Here is a 19226-nt window from a genome sequence, read left to right on the forward strand (position 1 = left end):
AGTAGTTCAACAAATATTACAGAACACCCATGTTTGTCAAGCACTATATGTTAAGTGTACAGCAGTGAATAAGACAACAAAGTTCTTTCCCTGAAATATCTTATACTTTAATGGGAGGATTAAGTAATTTTATACAGTCTTCAAAAATAGTAGAAATAGTAGAATTTGATAGTACTTAAGTTTCTTGACATCAGTGAAATCATTCTAAATGTGGCATAACTTATAGCATTGTAAGTATATTTACTTTTCATTTCAGGTATAAGAAATAACTTTAAAGAAATAAAGTGAACAAGATAACCACCATCTGGATTTTCCCATAGGTTTGTGGTAAATATTAATGCAAAAAATATTCAAGGTCCTGGAAAGAATCCTTCCATGTTACATGTTATCAAATGGAATGTTTAAAAACAGTGGCTTAAAGCAAGGAAAATCTATTTCCTTAATTTAAGTAAAAATAATTATTTTAATCAGTATGAAATAAAATTTCTAAAAGTTATTCATAATAACATTCTGACCATATTTATCAAATGTTTTAAGTCTTATAAAGAATGGGGTCATTTCTTTTAAGAGTAGTTAGTCATTCATAGACAAGCAGGCAAAATGATGTCAATTCTATATGCATCCGTCAAGAGTATAGTGTTTATGTTGTACAAATAAAACATTTTTATGTTCAATATCCAAATATTTTCTGATGTTAATAAAAATACATCTTCATAACTGAACTCCTTCTAATATGAAAGATAGCTCGGACTTTTTATATTTAAAGGATGAGATTCAGGCCTTCTTGATGGATTACTACATTTTTGTCTAATTTTCCCCATACAATTATTATATCTTTTAGACAAACTAATTTTAGTTGTACCCCAATTGGCAATAAGATTTAAATCTTCTGGAAGTAAAGTATCTGATCTCTTCTTGTCTTCTCTTATTCTAGCACCAGAAGTCTTCTTTGGATTGTGGTTAATATGTTTACAGTCTTTTGCCATCTTCTGGCTTTGACAAGTGTGGTATTTTTCATTGGTATGTGGGGTTTCCATTCCAGTGGGACATATAATATTTTTGTGAGCAATAGAAGGAAGAAATGTTTGAGATGACATTTTTCCAAAGGGTCCAGTTGGTAAATCTTGAAGATACCTGGGGAAATGTTGGCTAATTTTATATTCATAGATTAATTTTCTTGAGTTTGAATCATCTAACTTGATAGAGAATAGATCATCTATTGCTATATCCTGATAGGTATCTGCTGGACTTTCAGGTGTATTCAACTTTTCAGAATTATGTTGAGTTATGCTAGGTAAAATTCCAAGTCTATTTTGTTTAAGGACTAATCCAGTACCAGGAATAAAAAGTTCCGGTTCTTCCTGTTTTGACAGATGAGTGATGTTTGTATTTGAAATGGACTGATGTGTGTGTCCATTTACTGCTTTATCTTTCCAGATTAAAGGGTTATATATAACTTGTCCATCAAGAGGGCATGAATTGCACTTGTAGAATAACCAACTGTCAATACATTTCCTATGAAACTTAAAAAAAAGGTGAGAGATAAAATTAGAGATATAATTATCTTGTTTATAATGTATACTACCTAAGTTTTTCCTTGTTTCATTATTGTGTTACTATTAAAAACTATTTAGCAAGAATGGAAGATAATTATAATTTATCAAGTTTTATGGAACTATTTTAAAGAAAAAAATGGAATGGGTTATGGGACTGATCTCCATTTTCAACACTAAAATGGAAAGGCTTCTATGGATAACATTTCTGTAATATCGTTAAATCCCACTATTTATTAGGCCATTAATTTATTAGGCCATAAAGCTGTTGCTTTATGAATGAAATTTACAAAATCTATTAAATAATTAAGCTAATAAATAATAAATAAGTCATAAACAACTAGAGTTGGAAACGGATCTAATGATGGTAAGGTATAAAATATAAAATAACAAATCACATTCTTGGGAAGAAAACAAACTATCAGACATTTTAAGTAAAGGTGACTCTAAAGGTATAAATATTTATTTAAAGTAACTATTTCAGAAAAAACTGGTTACCAACTATATATATGATAGAACAACGTTAGACTTTAATTTCAGTGTATTCATTTGAAATAATTAACTATGTCAACTTAAACATTTCTGTTTCATCCAAAGAATCACAAAAACACATTATTCTATAAGATTTTTCTTTATATGGGTAATGAAAGTAGATAAGGTAGACAAAATAATCTAACTTAAAGAGTTATTTTATCTTATCTAAATACCATATAGCAGAAATGAGTCCTAATCAGTAGAAATCCATCCACAAGGGACAGAGCCGCCTTTATAGTCTCCACTGCAGCTCTTTTACACATACTGTTCAATATAAACATCTCTGCACATAATACAACTAAAAAGTGAGAGACTTAAATTGTCAATTCATATGTAAACACTGGCCTTATGAGGAAAGTCAAACCAAAATGATGCAACGTCTACCTTATGAGTACATGGTAGCAATCTTGTATGTTGACCCAGATGAAATGCCTTCAGACAAAGTCGACATTGATAGCCTGGAGCAAGCAGCTTACTATTCTTTGTAATCAGTAAGAGAGGCAGTGACTTCACCACTTGTTTTGGTGTGTAAACTTGGCTGAATGAGAATTAGCAGAAAGACATGAATATTTATATGTGATTATAGATCAGGAAGTCATCAATGACACAGGTAAATAAACTCCATATAAATAATGTGAATGAATCCAATATTTTCTTGAACTAAAGATAAGAAATTTCATATATTATAAAGTCAAATAAATCTATATTTATATATTAATGCTGAACAAAATGGCCCCAATTTCAACATCAACTTCATAAATAACAAAATTTATTCATTTCAAATAAAAACACTAACCTAAAATTTTTTGATTTGCATTTTTTAATGTCTATGAAATAAGAACAAAATTTTAATGAGAACCATATACTCAAATTATTTCAGTTTGGGCCAACACTTACTCCTTGTGTTTAGAAAAATACAGCCCAATTCATGATGCCATCTGGTAGGGAGTAAGGTGCATGGTAAGCCACATTATATATTCCAGGTTACTGTGATAAATTGCTACATGAGAATCTAAGAGGAAACTCACTTTCCCTTGGGGTATATGCTTACTACTTTAGTATTCTTAGACTACGTTTTGATTCTGAAAGTACCATTTCATTTTTGTACCAGAAGTACCAACCAACAAAACTAAAATTAATGTAAATTAGAGGTATTTTATGCTATTAATGACTGACAAAATAGATGAAACAAGTATTTAAAAACAAAACTTGTTTAAAGGTTAGGCATATTCCTATTATTTAAAAGTCCGTCAGAACAAAGTTCAAGTACAGAAATACCTCGGAGATATTGTGGGCTTGGTTCCAGACCATCACCAGAAAGTAAGTCAAATGAAATTTTTGGTTTCCCAGTGTGAATAAAAGTTATACTTGCATTATACTATAGTCTATTAAGTGTGCAATAACATTATGTCTGAAAAAGCAATGTACATACTTTAACTAAAGATGGTTTACTGTTAAAAAATGCTAACATTATTTGAGTTTTCAGTGAGTTGTAATATTTTGTTGATCTTGCCTCAATGTTAATGACTGTAGACTGATCAGGGTACTGGTTGTTGAAGGTTGGGATGGCTGTGGCAATTTCTTGAAATAAGATAACAATGAAGTCTACCTCATCAAATAACACTTCTTTTCTGTAACATGTGATGCTGTTTGATTTCATTTTACTCACAGAAGGTCTTCCTTCAAAATTTGTCAATAGTCTTTTTCTTAAATATTTATTTACCTTTTCCAGAGAGAGAGAAAGAGAGAGAAAGTGAGTAGGGGGAGGAGCAGAAGGAGAGAGGAAGGAAGAGAGAGAGAATCTCAAGCAGACCATACTGAGCATGGAACCCAACACAGGGCTTGATCTCAGGACCCTGAGGTCATGACCTTAGCCAACATCAAGAGTTGAATGTTCCATCAACTGGAATTCTAAAAATCAGCAGGCTTGGTTTTGGGAGAGGCAGAGGGGATAAGAAACTGAGTCCCCACCCTAAAAGAGAGAGCAAAACCAACAGTACCATTAAGATCAGCATAGAAACGGCAATTTCAAAAACTGGGATATACAGGAAGATGTATTTACTAATCTCAGAGTATGTGCTGGAGAGGCAGGGATCTCTGGGACACTACTCTAAGAACCAAATAGCTGGTGGGCAGCATTTCCCTCCCCTACCTCCCAGCTAAACACAAAGATGTGTGTTGGAACCCGTACAGTATTAACACTCTCCATCTACACTGCTAACAGCAGCACTCTGCCCCTGTGTTCTCTGGGGATGCACCTCCTCCAACAAGCTCTTTGCCCTTGGCAAGAGTTTGTCCAAAGAGGTGCCACAAGCCTGGCAGGGTACAAGCAGCCCTGAGAGGGGATGGCACAACTCCAAAGTGATTCCTGCCCCAGTGAGAGGGGAAGATAACCATACACACCAATTTCACTAGGCCTCAGCAGTGGGCTGGGGCAAACCTGTGCCCAACAACAAAAGCCTCTCAGGCGGTAACACATGGAAAATACTTTGCAGTTTATTGTTATGCAATTATGGCAAAAGTTTGGTCTCACTCAACTCAAGCCCAAGAGAGCCCCATACTAGCCCACTAATAACACAGGGACAAACCCTGCCCATAACAGACAAACCATTGCAGGTGACTGGACTGAAAACAAATTCAACTCAGCCACAACTTGGGCACACATAATCACATAGAAGATACCCCTGAAGTGCCACATTTTGGTGACCAGGGGACATTGCACTACAGGGAACCACATAACTTCTTTTTCATAAGGCCACTACTTTTAACATAGGAGACACAGCTGACTTTCATAACACTTAGAAACAGACACATAGAGTTAGACAAAATGAGAAGATAAAGGAATATGCCCCAAGTGAAAGAACAGAAAATCATAGCAAGAGAACTAAATGAAATGGAGATAAGCAATATGCCTGATAATTTAAAGTAATAAAGATACCACTGGACTTGAGAAAAGAGTGAACAACTTGAGTGAGAACTGTCAACAAAGAGATAGAAAGCATAAATAGAGATGAAGAATTCAATAACTGAAATTAAAAACACATGAGAGAGAATAAATAGAGTGGAGGAAGCAGAAGAATAGGTCAGTGACCCAGAGGACAAAGTAATAGAAAGCAATCAACCCTAACAGGAGAAAGAAGAGAGAGAAAAGAGGGCAGAAAATTTATTTGAAGAAATAAGAGCTGAAAACTTCCTGAATCTGGTGAAGGAAACAGAAAACCAGATCCAGGAGGCACAGAGAATCCCCAACAAAATCAACTGAAGGAGGTCCACATCAAGACACATAGTAATTAAAATAGCAAAAAGTAGTGATATAGAGATAATTTTAAAAGCAGCAGGAGAAAAGAAAGAAGTTAATAAGTTAATATAAGGGAATCCCCATAAGGTTATGAGCTGATTTTTCAACAGAAACTTTGCAGGCCAGAAGTGAGTGGCATAATATGTTCAAAGTGTAAAAGAAAAAAACCTGCAGCCAAGAATACTCTCTCCAGCAAGGTATCATTCAGAATAGGAGGAGAGATAAAAAGTTTCCCAGATAAACAAAAGGTAAAAGAATTCATCACCACTAAACTAGATCTATATGCAATGTTAAAGGGGACTCCTTGAGTAGAAAGAAAAGGCCATAAGCAGGAGTAAGAAAAGTAGGAAGCACAAAAGCAGTAAAATTAAGTATATCTGTAAATATCAGTCAAGAAATTCACAAAAAGGGATGTAAATTATGACACCATATCCCTAAAATGTAGAAGGGAGAGAAGAAAAATTTAGTGCATTGAGAATGGGTTGAAACTTAAGTGATTCCAATTTAATATAGACTACTATATGCATAAAATATTATATATAAACCTAATAATGGTAACCGCAAATCAAAAATTAGTTATAGCTACACAAATAACAAAGAGAATTGAATTCAAGTATGTGACTAAAGAAAGCCAGCAAACCGTGAGAGGAGAGCAAGATTACAAAGGAACAGAGAAGAACTACAAAAACAAACATAAAACAAGTTGAAAAATGGCAATACATACCTTCAATAATTACTTTGGACACAATGCTCCAATCGAAAGACATGGGGTGATAGAATGGATAATAAAGCAAGAACTATATGCTGTGTACAAGAGATTCATTTCAGACCTGAAGACACATGCAGACTGAAAGTGAAGGGATGGAAAAACATCTATCATGCAAATGTAAGTGAAAATAAAGCCAGAGTAGCAACACTTACATCATACAAAATCGACTTTAAAACAAAGACTGTGATAACAGACAAAGGATACTATATAATCATAATGGGAATAATCCAACAAGAATATATGACAATTACAAATATTTTTGCACCCAACATTTGGGAGCAACCAAATAGATAGAGTAGCTAATGACAAACATAAAGTAAATAATTGGTAGTAACACAGTATTATAGGGGACTTTAACACCTTACTTACATCAAAGGATAGATCATCCAAACAGAAAATCAAAAAGGAAGCAGTAGCTTTGAATAACACATTGGGCCAGATGGATCTAAAAGATATAATCAGAACATTTCATCCTAAAACAGCAGAATACACATTCTTTCCAAGTGCATATGGAACATTCTCCGGAACAGATCACATATTAGGACCACAAAATAGGCCTTAGTAAATTAAAAAAGATTGAATTCTATCATGCATCTTTTCTGACAAGAACACTATGGAACTAGAAATCAACCACAGGAAAAAAATCTGGAAAAAAGCACAAATACATGGAGGTTGAATAACATGCTATTAAATAAGGAATGGCTTACCAAGAAATCAAAGAGGAAATTAAAAAAAAATACATGGAGAAAAAAGGAAAACAGAATGGTGGAAAATCTTTGAGATGCAGCAAAAGCTGTTCCAAGAGGGAAGGTTATAGCAATATAGACCTACCTCAAGAAATAAGAAACATCTCAAATAAACAACTTAACATTACATTTAAATAAGCTAGAGAAAGAAGACCAGAACGCAAACTTGTAGAAGGAAGTAAATAATAAATATCAGAACATAAGCAAAATAGAAGTTAAGGAAACAGCAGAACAGATCAATGAACCAGCAGTGGGTTCTTTGAAAAGATCAACAAAATTAATAAACCTAGCCAGACTCATTAAAAGAAAGAGGACTCTAAATCAGAAATGACAGAGGAGAAATAAAAACCAATACCACAGAAATACAAAAAATTAGAAGAGATTATTATGAATAGTTGTATGCCAACAAATTAGACAACCTAAGAAGTGGATAAATTAGTAGAAATGTAACATCCCATAACTAAATTAGGAAGAAATAGAAAATTTGAACAAACCAATCTCTAGCAATGAAATTGAATAGTAATAAACAAAACAAAACAAACAAACAAACAAAAACTCTCCAAAAACCAAAGTCTAGGACAGTGTGATGGCACAGGTGAGTTTAACCAAACATTTAATGAAGAGGTAATATCTACTCTCCTCAAACTATTCCAAAAAATAGAAGAGGAAGGAAAGCTCCCCCAAATTCATTCTGCAAGTCCAGGATTACCATAATACCAAAACCAGACAGTATCACTATAAAAAAAACACTACAGGCCAATATCCCTGATAAACATAGATGCAAAAATCCTCAACAAAATATTAGCAAACGACATGCAACAATACATTACAAAGATTATTCACCATGCTCAGGTGGGATTTATTCTTGGGATGCAAAAATTGTTTTATATATGCAAACCAATCAACTCATACATCACATCAACAAAATGAAGGATTAAAATCATATGATCATTTCAATATACAGAAAAAGCATTTGACAAAGTACAACATTCATTTATAATAAAAACTCTCAAAGTCGGTTTAGAAGAAACATATCTCAACATAATAAAGGTCATATATGAAAAACTCACACCTAACATCAAACTGAATAGTGAAAAGCTGTGAGATTTTCCCCAGGACAAGACAAGGATGTTCACTCTTGGGATGCCTGAGTTGTTCAGATGGTTAAGCATCCGTCTTCAGCTCAGATCATGATCTCTGGGTCCTGGGACCGAGTCATCTTGGGCTCCCTGTTCAGCAGGGATGTCTGCTTCTCCCTCTCCATTTGCTTCTCCCCCTCTCATGCTCTCTTTCTCTCTCTCAAATGAATAATAATAAAAAAAGATGTTCACTCTCACCACTTTTATTCAACAAAGTAATAGCTATAGCAGTCAGAGAAGAAAAACAAATAAAAGCCATCCAAATAGGTAAGGAAGAAGTAAAACTTCCGCTATTTGCAGATGACAAGATATAATATATAGAAAACACCAAAAACTACTAGAACCAATAAAGAATTCAGTAAGTTCACAGGATACAAAATCATGTAGCAATCTCTTGCATTTCTATACACTAATAATGAAGCAACAGAAAGAAAATTTAAGAAAAATTCTATTTAAAAGTGCACCAAAAGGAACAAATACCTAGGAATAAACTTAATCAGGAAAAAAAAAAAAAAAATCAGGAGGTGAAAACTGTAAAACATTGAAGAAAGAAATTGAAGATTACACAACAAATGGAAATACATTCCATGTTCATGGAAGAACAAATATGGTTAAAATGTCCATACTACCCAAAGCAATCTACAGACTTAATGCATTTTTCTAGATTTTTATAGGGATATAAACAGAATTAGAACAATCCTAAAATTTGAATGGAACAAAAAAAGACACTGAATAGCCAAAGCAGTTTTGAAAAAGAAGCTAAAGCTATCACAATTCTGGATTTCAAGTTGTATTACAAAGACGTAGTAATCAAAACAGCATGGCACTGGCAGAAAAATAGACAATGGAGCAGAATAGAAAATCTGGAAATAAACCCACAATTATATGGCCAAAGAATCTTCAAGAAGAAGGCAAGAACATGCACTGGGAAAAGGTCTCTTTGATAAATGGTGTCTGGTAACCGCATGGACAGAATGAAACTGGACCAAACTCTTCTACCATACGCTAAAGTCAACTCGAAGTAGATTAAAGGCCTAAATGTGAGACCTGAAACCATAAAAATCCTAGGAGAGAGCACAGGCAGTAATTTCTCAGACATTGGCTTCAACAACATCTTTCTAGATATGTCTTCTCTCTCTCTCTCTCTTTTTCTAAAATACTTATTTTGGAGAGAGAGAGAGAGTATATGTGGGGGGTGGGGGACAGAAGGAACAGAAAGGGGACAGAAGAGAGAATCTGCAGTGGACTCCATGCTGAGCAAGGAGCCCAATGTGGGGCTCAGTTTCATGATCCTGAGATCACGACCTGAGCCAAAATCAAGAGTCCGATGCAGGGGCCCCTCTAGGCATGTTTCTTTGAGGCAAAAGAAACAAAATAAAAAACTATTAGGATTACATCAAAATAAAAATCTTCTGCACGGCAAAATAAACAATCAACAAAACTAAAGACAACATACTGAATGGAAGAAGATACTTGCGAATGACAAATCTGATTAATAGTATCCAAAATATGTAAAGAACTTATAAAGCTCAACACAAATCAAATAATCTAACTAAAAAAAATGGGCAGGGGGCACTGTGTGGCTCAGTCGGTTAAGCCCCCAGCTCTTGGCTTTCTGCTCAAGTGATGATCTCAGGGTTGTGAGATCCAGCCCTGCATCAGGCTCCATGCTCAGTGCAGAATCTGCTTGGGATTCTCTCCCTCTCCTTCCATCCCTCCCCCTATTCTCTATATAAATAAAATCTTAAAAAAAAAAATAGAAAAAATTAAAAATGGGCAGAAGAAGACATGAACAGACATTTCTCCAAAGAAGACTTACAGACGGCCAGTGGATACATGAGAAGATGCTCAACGTCACTCATCAGGGAGATGCAGATCAAACTCAGAATGGGATATCACCTCACACCTGTCCAAATGGCTAGAATGAAAAAAACAAGAAACAATAAATGTTGCAAAGGATGTGGAGAAAAAGGAACCGTCTTGTACCGTTTGTGGGGATGCAAATTGGTGCAGTCCCACTGTTGGAAGACAGTATGGAGGTTCCTCGAAAAATTAAAAATAGAAATACCCTGTGATCCAGTAATCACACTACTGGATATAGACCCAATGAATATGAAAACATTAATTTGAGAGGATATATGTGCCCCTGTTTACTGCAGCATTGTTTACAGTAGCCAAAGTATGGAAACAACCCAAATGTCCATTGATAGATTAACGGACAAAGAAAAAGCACACACACACACACACACACACACAGTGGAATAGTACTCACCCATAAGAAAGAATGAAATATTCATCTTTTGCAACAACATGGGATGTAGAGATTATAATGTTAAGTGAAATAAGTCAGAGAAAAATAAATATGATTTCACTCATTCGTGGAATCTAAGAAACAAAACAAGGAAAAGCAAAGAACAAAGGAAAAAAGACAAACTAAAAAACTCTTAACTCTAGGGAACAAAACTGTAGTTACCGGGGGGAAGTAGGTGGTGGGGATTAAGAGGATACGTACCATGATGAGCACCAAGTAATGTATATAATTGTTGAATCACTATATTGTAACCTGACACTAACAAAACACTGTATTTAACAGTTAAACTGTGTTTAACTCCTGGAATTAAAATTTTAAGGATTTATTTCTTAAATAATAAGATTTGAAAGTCAAAAGTATTCATTAATTCATGGGTTGCAGAATGGATGTTGTATGAGCAGGCATGAAAACAACATCGCAATAGTAATGTTAAAGATCACAGATCACCGTAACAAACATAATAACAATCTGAAAAGTCTGAAATATTGCAAGAATTACCAAAATATGATGCAGAGACATGAAGTGAGCAAATGCTGTTGGAAAAACGGCACCGATATACTTGCTTATCACAAAACTCTAGTTTGTAAAAAATGCAGTATCTGTGAAGTATAATTAAGACAAGTGCAACAAAAAAAGCCATGCCTACATTTCTCAGAAAAGTTTACATATCTTATCACTCTACGGATACACTTCCATCAAACTACAGCAATTGCTTTTACCAAGATCCTCTAATTGTCAACTAAAAAAAAAAAAAAGTGTATTTTCATTATTTAAGGTGATAACCATACTTTATCTTGAAATTATCTCCTTTTGTTTCTTCCACTTTCTCTACCTAGAGTGCTTTTCTACCCTAATGTTCTTTTGCTTCTACCCATAATATACTCAAGACCTTTAGTTACACAATTTGTCACTCTAATGTGTGATAACTAGACAGAGCCAGAGGGAATGGAGATGAAGAACATTTACATAGGCTTATTCTACACCTGTGAGGTATTTTATGCTCTTCAAGACTGTGGTCTTCCAGTGTGTGGAGTGCCCATAAGATGTGAGTAAACATGCATTGGGTTCGACAGAAACGTGTGTGTGTGTTTGTGTTAATGAGAACAAGCACAATTGTTATTCGGATAATTCACTGAAATTATTTTTTAAAAATTAATTTTATCTCATCCTTTCAAAATGACCTCTTTTGTATAGTTTTATGATGTAGCTAATAGGTCAGTAATACCCAGCATACGTAATTCTCTTTAATGAAGAATATGACAGGAAATCTAGAGGTCCATCCACTGATAAACAGCCCAGTCAGAGTTAAGAAATCCTCCTCCATGAGGTGAAAGTGGGGGGTGAGGAAGAAAAGACTCTCTTCCCCCAGGGGTCAATCACCTCAAAGCAGATATCAAATCCCCCTGCATTTTTTTTTTTTTACTTATTGTCAGTTTTAATTTTACATTTATTTAAACAATCATTTATTTACTGAGGGAACTACTATATGCCTAATAGCTAGTAGAATCTCTGGTGGGATTCATAATACTAGACAATATTATTTGAATATTTGCTCTGTGTATTAACTCATTTAATATTATTTATTAATAAGTATTAATATTTGCTTTGCATATTAACTCAAAATTCTTATGGGGCTGATTTTATGATTATTAACATTTAAAGACGGAATACATGTGGCAGAGGAAAGGGAAGTAACCAGCCCAAAAGTCGCACAGCCAGCCTGCGGTTAGTTGTACAAGGACTGGACTCAGGCAGTCTGACTCTAGAACCTTCCTCTTTGCTTGTATAATACTGTTAACATATGATTCGTATTTCCTGAACAAAGGAATGAATAAAACTTACTCAAACTGAAAAATAATTTAAATGTCCCAAGTCATAAAAAGAAATGTAAGTTTCACTGAAAAATCTCACCCTTGTTTTTCTTGAAAATGTGGCATCTTTTCTTCTATCTCATCTCTAGTGTCTACATATTTTACAATTTCATCTGGTCCTTTTTCTAGTGATTTCCATCTTTGATTTCTCTTCTGTAATAGGTAAAAATAGGTTACTTTGCAAATCATGGAAATTTTAATTTTGTGGATTAAAATTAGTTGTGTATCAACATAATGTAAATAACGAAGACTCATTTAAAAATACACCTTTTTTAACATTAAGAATTTACAAATTATTAGTGAGTCTAACATACTATTGCACAGCTACCATTTTTAAGGCAAAATATTAATAATGATAATTGTGGATTTTTATCTTGTGTGATAGGTAGAAGGTAGCATTAGTACTAAGAAACAGGAGACACTTCTAAGTGCACAGTTCAAATGATTGTAATAACATTTTATTACTTTTGATGTAAGAAATTTTAAACTCTAAGTGGTTGTCAATAAGTTATATCAATGTGAAACACTGAGATTTTTTAAAAAAATTAATATTCAAGTTCAGTGGCTGTAATTCCTGTACTTAAGATATTTATGCATACTATCATCAGATGTTTGTTATTGTGTTAGTTTTATAAACTATCAACATGATAACTGCTTCCCTTGTACGTTCCTATGAAAAAAAGTTCTCATAAAAATTTGGTCTTAGGTTTTTATTTTAAAAAATCAGCTCTGTTAAAAAGTATTATCTATTCTTATTATTCTTAGATTTATTTTATTTAGATTTACAACAGGACAAATAGAAATACAATAGAAAATTCAAGATGGATATAGCACCTCACGAAATGTAAATGGGTGAGGAAGATGGCAGCAACTATCAAAACATTCCTGGCATAAGTGATATTCTGTACATTTGGTACACCTAAAAATACAAAGAACAAGACATACAAGAAAAAAAAATCCAATTATTTTGATGGTTTTGGTGAACAATTCCTGCCAAAATTCCCTCAGAACTAGGCAAATAGGACAAAAGCCCAAATTATCTCATCCATATTAGCTTCCCACTGCTACTGTAACAAATTAAAACAAATTTAGCAGCTTAAACAACACAAGTTTATTATTTCATAGTTTTGTAGGCTAGAAGTCTGACATGGGTCTCAAGGGACTAAAATCCAGGGGTTGGCAGGATTGTATTTGTTTCCGGAGGTTCCACAAGGGAGGTGTCTCCTTGCCTTTCCATTTTCTAGAGTCTCTCTACCTTCCTGGGCTTAGCTTGTGGCCTCTTACTCCGTCTTCAGTGCAGGCAACGCTTTGTCTCTCTGGGCCTTTCTTCCATAGTCGTATTTCCCTCTGACTCTCTTTTTGCCTCCCCTTCCACTCTTAACAACCTTAGTGATGACACTGGGTCTGGACCATCAAGAATATTATGTCAAGGGCAGGCATTCAGCACTCTTAATTACATCTGCAACTTGAATTTCTCTACGACATGTAACTTAAGATACATGTTCTGAGCATGAGGACGCAGACATATCTGAGAGGCATTATTTGTCTATGCGCATCCGTTTGATTTGTTCCCACTACCTTAGCTTTCATTTCTTTCTCTCTCTAAATTCCTACAGGATTTATAGCCTATTAGATATTCTATCATTTGATTATCCAGTGTTTTCAAATGTTTCATAAAGAATTGTACTTAGAATACTTCTTGAAAACGGGAATTCTATTCCCTCTCTTCCCTCACATAATTTACTCTCAGAGAGCGTGCGGGGCAGTGAGCAGGAAGCACAACAGTGCAGAATGCCCGTGTTTGGAGCAATGCTTGTGCTACCAGAGCATGCGGATTGCTGAGAGCTGAAGTCGATCAAGGCCTGAAGGACTCAGGAAAAGTTTTTATGCCCCCAACCCCAGCCATGCGCTCAACTGCCTAAACAAATTTAGACAGAGGCCTGGTCCAGAAAGCAGCTCTCACCCGAGATAGCTACAAGAGTATGGGCTGTGTCTGGTGAGCTGGACGGAGCTCCACAGGGCCTGTTTCCTCAGATTCCTCTGTGTCCTGTTGTTTCTGCGTGGCGTGGCACACGCTTGCTGTTCTTGTCTTCTCACGGGTTGTCCCCTTTCCCTTTGAAGCCCCGGACCCTTACTCCCTCTTCTTAGCTCAGGCTTATAGGCCTCAACTGCTTGTCTCTGAAACTTTCATGCCAATGTGAGGCTCCCACATGAACAGATTTAAAATGTTTTTCTTCTATTAATCTATCTTATGCCAGTTAAATTAATAACTAACTAAAAGAAGCTAGAAAGGTATAGATAACCTTTTCCTCCTGTGCAAGACGGAGCAAGAAGAATCACGCACAAAGCCAGAAAGCGCAGTCGAAAGCTCGGAATAATGATGGAGCGTGCGATCAGTAACGAAATACATGCAAGAAAGATTCAAAATAGTCCACTAGAGCCACATACAAATCATCTGAAGAACAGGCGATAACGAAGACTGAGAATTTTACAACGTGCCGCTTCCTGCCCTCGTCCCCCACCGCTGTTCCTCCCAGTCCTCTCTCACGTTAGCGCCTGTTTGGATCCACGCCTCCTGAAAACAACAGCTGTGAAAACCGAAGATCGAGTCCTTCCTCCTTCTAGATTCTATTTAACCAACGGTCCTGACACTAGCTGAACACTCACCAAGCCTCTACAAAAGTTCTACCCTCTTCCTCAATTTAGAAGGCTCCTTTGGAGACTTCTCAGGCCAGTCATTTTCCAGTAAAGACTTTTACTTATAATCATCCAGTTGATTTTATTCTACGTGACACATAGAGGAAACAAAGAACACTTCAAAACAGAAAAGTTATCATTTTTTGATAGGAGTGACAAAAAAAGTTTTATGGTTTTATAAGAGGGTTCTGAAAATATATTAATTGGGCTCATCATAATGTATTTCTAGGAAGACTGAAAAAAAGAATATATTTTCTTTACAGTTAAGTTGAAATTTTAATTAAAACACAAATTTCCCAAGCATAGCAGTTAATTGATGTTTTAGTGTGGCAATTGTGGGAAAGTTTGGGGATTACTTACAAAGTAATAAAAATTGTTTTCTCTAATATTTATCTTATTGTTGTTGAGGTAGAGGATTAAAGAAAAAAACAACTTATACTCATTGCAATTTCAAGTTTGGGATACTTGAGTAACTATTCTGTCAATCTAGTCAGTGCCCCTAGCTCAGTCCTAGGAGTGTTTGGTAATGACCTCACTGATGGTTCAAGGAAAGAGAAGGTGAGAGGCCTAGAAGCTGAGGGCTCTGAATTGGGAAACTCATTTAGGTCTATGTCCGGATCTTCCGAGACAGGGTGCTACCTTAGACTCTCTAAGACTGGAGAACAAAGCCAGGATTTTTGTGTAAGTGAAGAAAATAAAACAGAATTTTCGAGGTCCTGGGCTGACATAAACCACCAGCCTGGAAATCCTACATAAGCAGCCATCACTTAAGGCAAACACACTGTCTGCAGAAGGAAGGAGGCGGTCTAAGTGATCAGTGCCCCAATGCTCCAAGTTTGCTGAAGTTAAAAAAGAAAAAGTTAGAATACACGTTTATAATCTTACTGCTGACACTTACCTATAACATTTCCCTTCCACTGGAAACTGTCTACAGTTATTACAGGGAATTCCAAGGTGTTTGTCCAGTCGCTCTTTTTCCGCTGCAGTCACAAGTTTGCTAGAGTTTTTGAATTCTTCTAAAATCAGTTTTAATGGTGCAAACTCTTTCCTACACAGAGGACATTTCAACACAGAAGTGTCTGAAGTCATATCCTGATAATTAGCTAGGATCTTCATGCATTTTATATGAATGCTATTGCCACAGCCAAACCTGTTTGAAATAAAATTTGACATTTGCATACATCAAAGTTATATACATAAATATAACATTCTGCACTACCACCTTTATTTCCCATAAAAACAGATTCTGAACTGATTTTCCAGATATAGCTTGATTATGCACATCAACACTATCTTACCTACCTAATCTATTATCTTTAATTAATACATTAGAATTCCTAACAAATTTTCTCTCATTCCAATGAAATGGTGGTTTAAACAATTTTGCATCATTAAAATATTTTTCATTTTTTTAAAGATTTTATTTTATTTTATTTTTTTAAAGATTTTATTTATTTATCTGACAGACAGAGATCACAAGGAGGCAGAGAGGCAGGCGGGGGCGGGGGGAAGCAGGCTCCCCGCTGAGCAGAGATCCCGACGCGGGGCTCGATCCCAGGACCCCGGGATCACGACCCGAGCCGAAGGCAGAGGCCCAACCCACTAATCTCTACACCCAGTGTGGGGCTTGAAACCACAGCCCTGAGATCAAGAGTTGCACGCTGCATTGACTGAGCCAGCCAGGGGCCCCAATATTACTCATTTTAAAAGTGAGAATAAATGTAATCTTAACAAAAGGAAAATTGTAACAGTAATTATCGTTTTTTAAATAAAAAGCCTCATTGAGAGCAGGGGTACCACCTCATTTTTCTAGAAATCACACAATATGTGGTTGTACCTGGCAAATATCTATCGAGAGAAATAATACTTTGAGAAATAGTTAATAATTTAAAAATATAAAATAGAAGCACCCAAATGAAAAACTACCTGGATGAAAATTTTGGCCAATAATCAGGAGTAAGAAAATGAAAAATTTAATAAGAAATGGTTGCCCAAATATTCAAGTCCAGTTTTGCAGGGCCTCAGAGAATAGTATGAACACGACACTCTTAATAAGTGTTTGTGTATAGGTAAACATTTCAATTACTTAGGTTTAAAGATAAAATTTTGACACACTGAAAAGAATTTTTATAATATTAAAGTACTATCTCTACTCTCAGAAAATTCTTTGTAAATGGTCTAAGCCATGGTATCTATTCATGTGTATAAAATAAAAATTTGAAAATTATCCTACTTTAATAACTTAAAATGGAAAGAGGAATAAAGCAGAGTTTAGTCTTTATTCTCACCCTTTATAATGTAGCCTAGAAATACTTAGAATAAGAACAGGACCTCTTACAACAGATATGTTAGGAAGCAAAAGGCCGACTAAATATCAATTAAGCAAAAGATAAAGCTTTTTGTTGTTTCTCTATCAACATGTCTCGTAACAATCAATTACAAACATCTTAACTTACAATTTTTTTCCTAAGATCTAAATACCCAAAGGAAAAGCACGCAGAAAGCTGGGAAGATGCAGAGTAGGAGAACCCGAAGCTCACCTTGTTCGGACACAGTGCTGACATCCACACTAACATAAACACATCAGTGCCATTAACTCGGAAACAACCCGAAGACGGGCAGAACAGACTGTTCACGTTAATCACGGAGTGAGAGCAACATCAGAAAGTGGAAGAGGAGCAGAGATACAGTCAGGAACTAAACCCATGGGGAGACCAACCACCAATGGGAGGGATACCACAAGCATGGAGAAGTGGAAGCGTCAGACCTCACAAGGGTATCCAAGGCCCAGGCAGTCTGCATTGAGAAGACAAGTCCCCATAACATTTGGCTTTGAAACCAGTAGGCTTAACAGCACCAGTTTTTACAATCACTGGGGCTTCACTCCAGGAGAGCCAGAGGGCAAAAGGAAACTGAGTCTCCACCCTTAAAGAGCCATCATAACATATAACCAAGCTGGGACACAGCATAAAAGCAGTAGTTGAAAAGCACCTGGGGTATCATGGAGATTTATTTACTAATTTCAGAGCGTGCCCCAGAGGGACAAGAATCATTAGGAAACTTCTCCAAGAACTAAAGAGCTAATGGGTGTCATTTCTATCCTCCCCCATCCCATAGGCTAGACAGCTGGATGCTTTTTGGAGCCAGCGCAAACTCTCCCCACCTATTTTGCTGTCACAATGCTTCCGCCTCCATATTACTCTGTGGGGCCACGCCAACTTGCCCCATTAACAAGTACCCCAAAAAAGTAGCTGTTGGAATAACACACTCTGCAAGCAGTCTGGGCAGGGACCAGCACCACTCCAAAGTGATTCCTGCCCTAGGGAGGAGAGGAGGGGAGAATACTTACACACACCAGTGCACACAGTCCCTGTAGCCAAACCTTATAGCTGGCAGCTCAGAGACGGCCCTGCCCATCAGTGCAGTTGCAGCACTGGCACACAGACTGAGGGTAGGCATGTTGTCTGACTTCCGGCCTCATCCACCCATGAAAGCCTCTCAGGGGACAAGGCAGGGAGAGCAGGCTGCATACAGATCAGTGTGATGACAGTCACAACGGGGACTGGAAGTAGGCATGTGTTCTGGTGTCTGGCTCCATATACCAATGAAAGCCTCTCAGGAGACAACACAGGAGAGTGCCCTGCAGTTCAGTGTCCTGCAGCCCCAACAGACAGGATGAGGACAAGCATCCAGTGTGACCACTAATACGGCATGACTAAAAGCCTAGTGCTTTCAGATGAGTTCAAACTTCAGCGACCAACTTAGATATACATTTATTTAGACTTTTATATGCATAAGATGCTATACGTGAACCTAATGGCAACCATGCATTAAAAAGAAACTACACATGATATAGAAAAAATGAAGAGAAAAGAATCCAAGCATAACACAAAAGGAAGCCACCAAACCACAATGGAAGAGAGCAAGAGAAGAAGAAAGGAACAGAGAACTATGAAGACAACCATAAAACAAGCAGCAAAATGGCAATAAGTATATACATATCAAAAATTACTTTAAATGTAAATGAAATAAATGTTCCAATCAAAAGATGGTGAGTAAATGGATTAAAAAAAAGACTCATCTACATGGTAAGTTCAAGAGACTCACTTCAGACCTAAAGATATATGCAGACTGAAAATGAAGAGATGGAAAACCACTTACCATGCAAATGAAAGTGAAAAGAAAGCCAGGGTAGCAATAGTTACATTACAAAATAGACTTTAAAACAAAGACTGTAACAAGAGAAAAAGGACATTACGTAATGATAAAGGGAACAACCCAACAAAAGGATAAAACAACTGTAAATAT

General features: G+C 36.0%; 1 protein-coding gene across 1 annotated transcript in view; it reads right to left on the reverse strand.

Moving 5' to 3' along the window:
• Window positions 1-390: 390 nt before the first annotated feature.
• LOC111144632 (zinc finger SWIM-type containing 2) overlaps window positions 391-19226 on the reverse strand; it is a 32528-nt gene continuing 13692 nt past the window's right edge. The window contains exons 5-9 of the mRNA XM_022499031.1: window positions 15817-16068; window positions 13056-13140; window positions 12262-12374; window positions 2472-2625; window positions 391-1523 (exon numbers count right to left, since the gene is read on the reverse strand). Of these exons, the coding sequence (XP_022354739.1) occupies window positions 729-1523; window positions 2472-2625; window positions 12262-12374; window positions 13056-13140; window positions 15817-16068 (1399 nt within the window). The 3' untranslated portion in view covers window positions 391-728. The remainder of the gene's footprint in view (window positions 1524-2471; window positions 2626-12261; window positions 12375-13055; window positions 13141-15816; window positions 16069-19226) is intronic.

This window comes from Enhydra lutris, unplaced genomic scaffold, assembly GCF_002288905.1.
Source record: "Enhydra lutris kenyoni isolate GAN:26980312 unplaced genomic scaffold, ASM228890v2 scaffoldscaffold1, whole genome shotgun sequence".
NCBI classification, from domain to species: domain Eukaryota; kingdom Metazoa; phylum Chordata; class Mammalia; order Carnivora; family Mustelidae; genus Enhydra; species Enhydra lutris.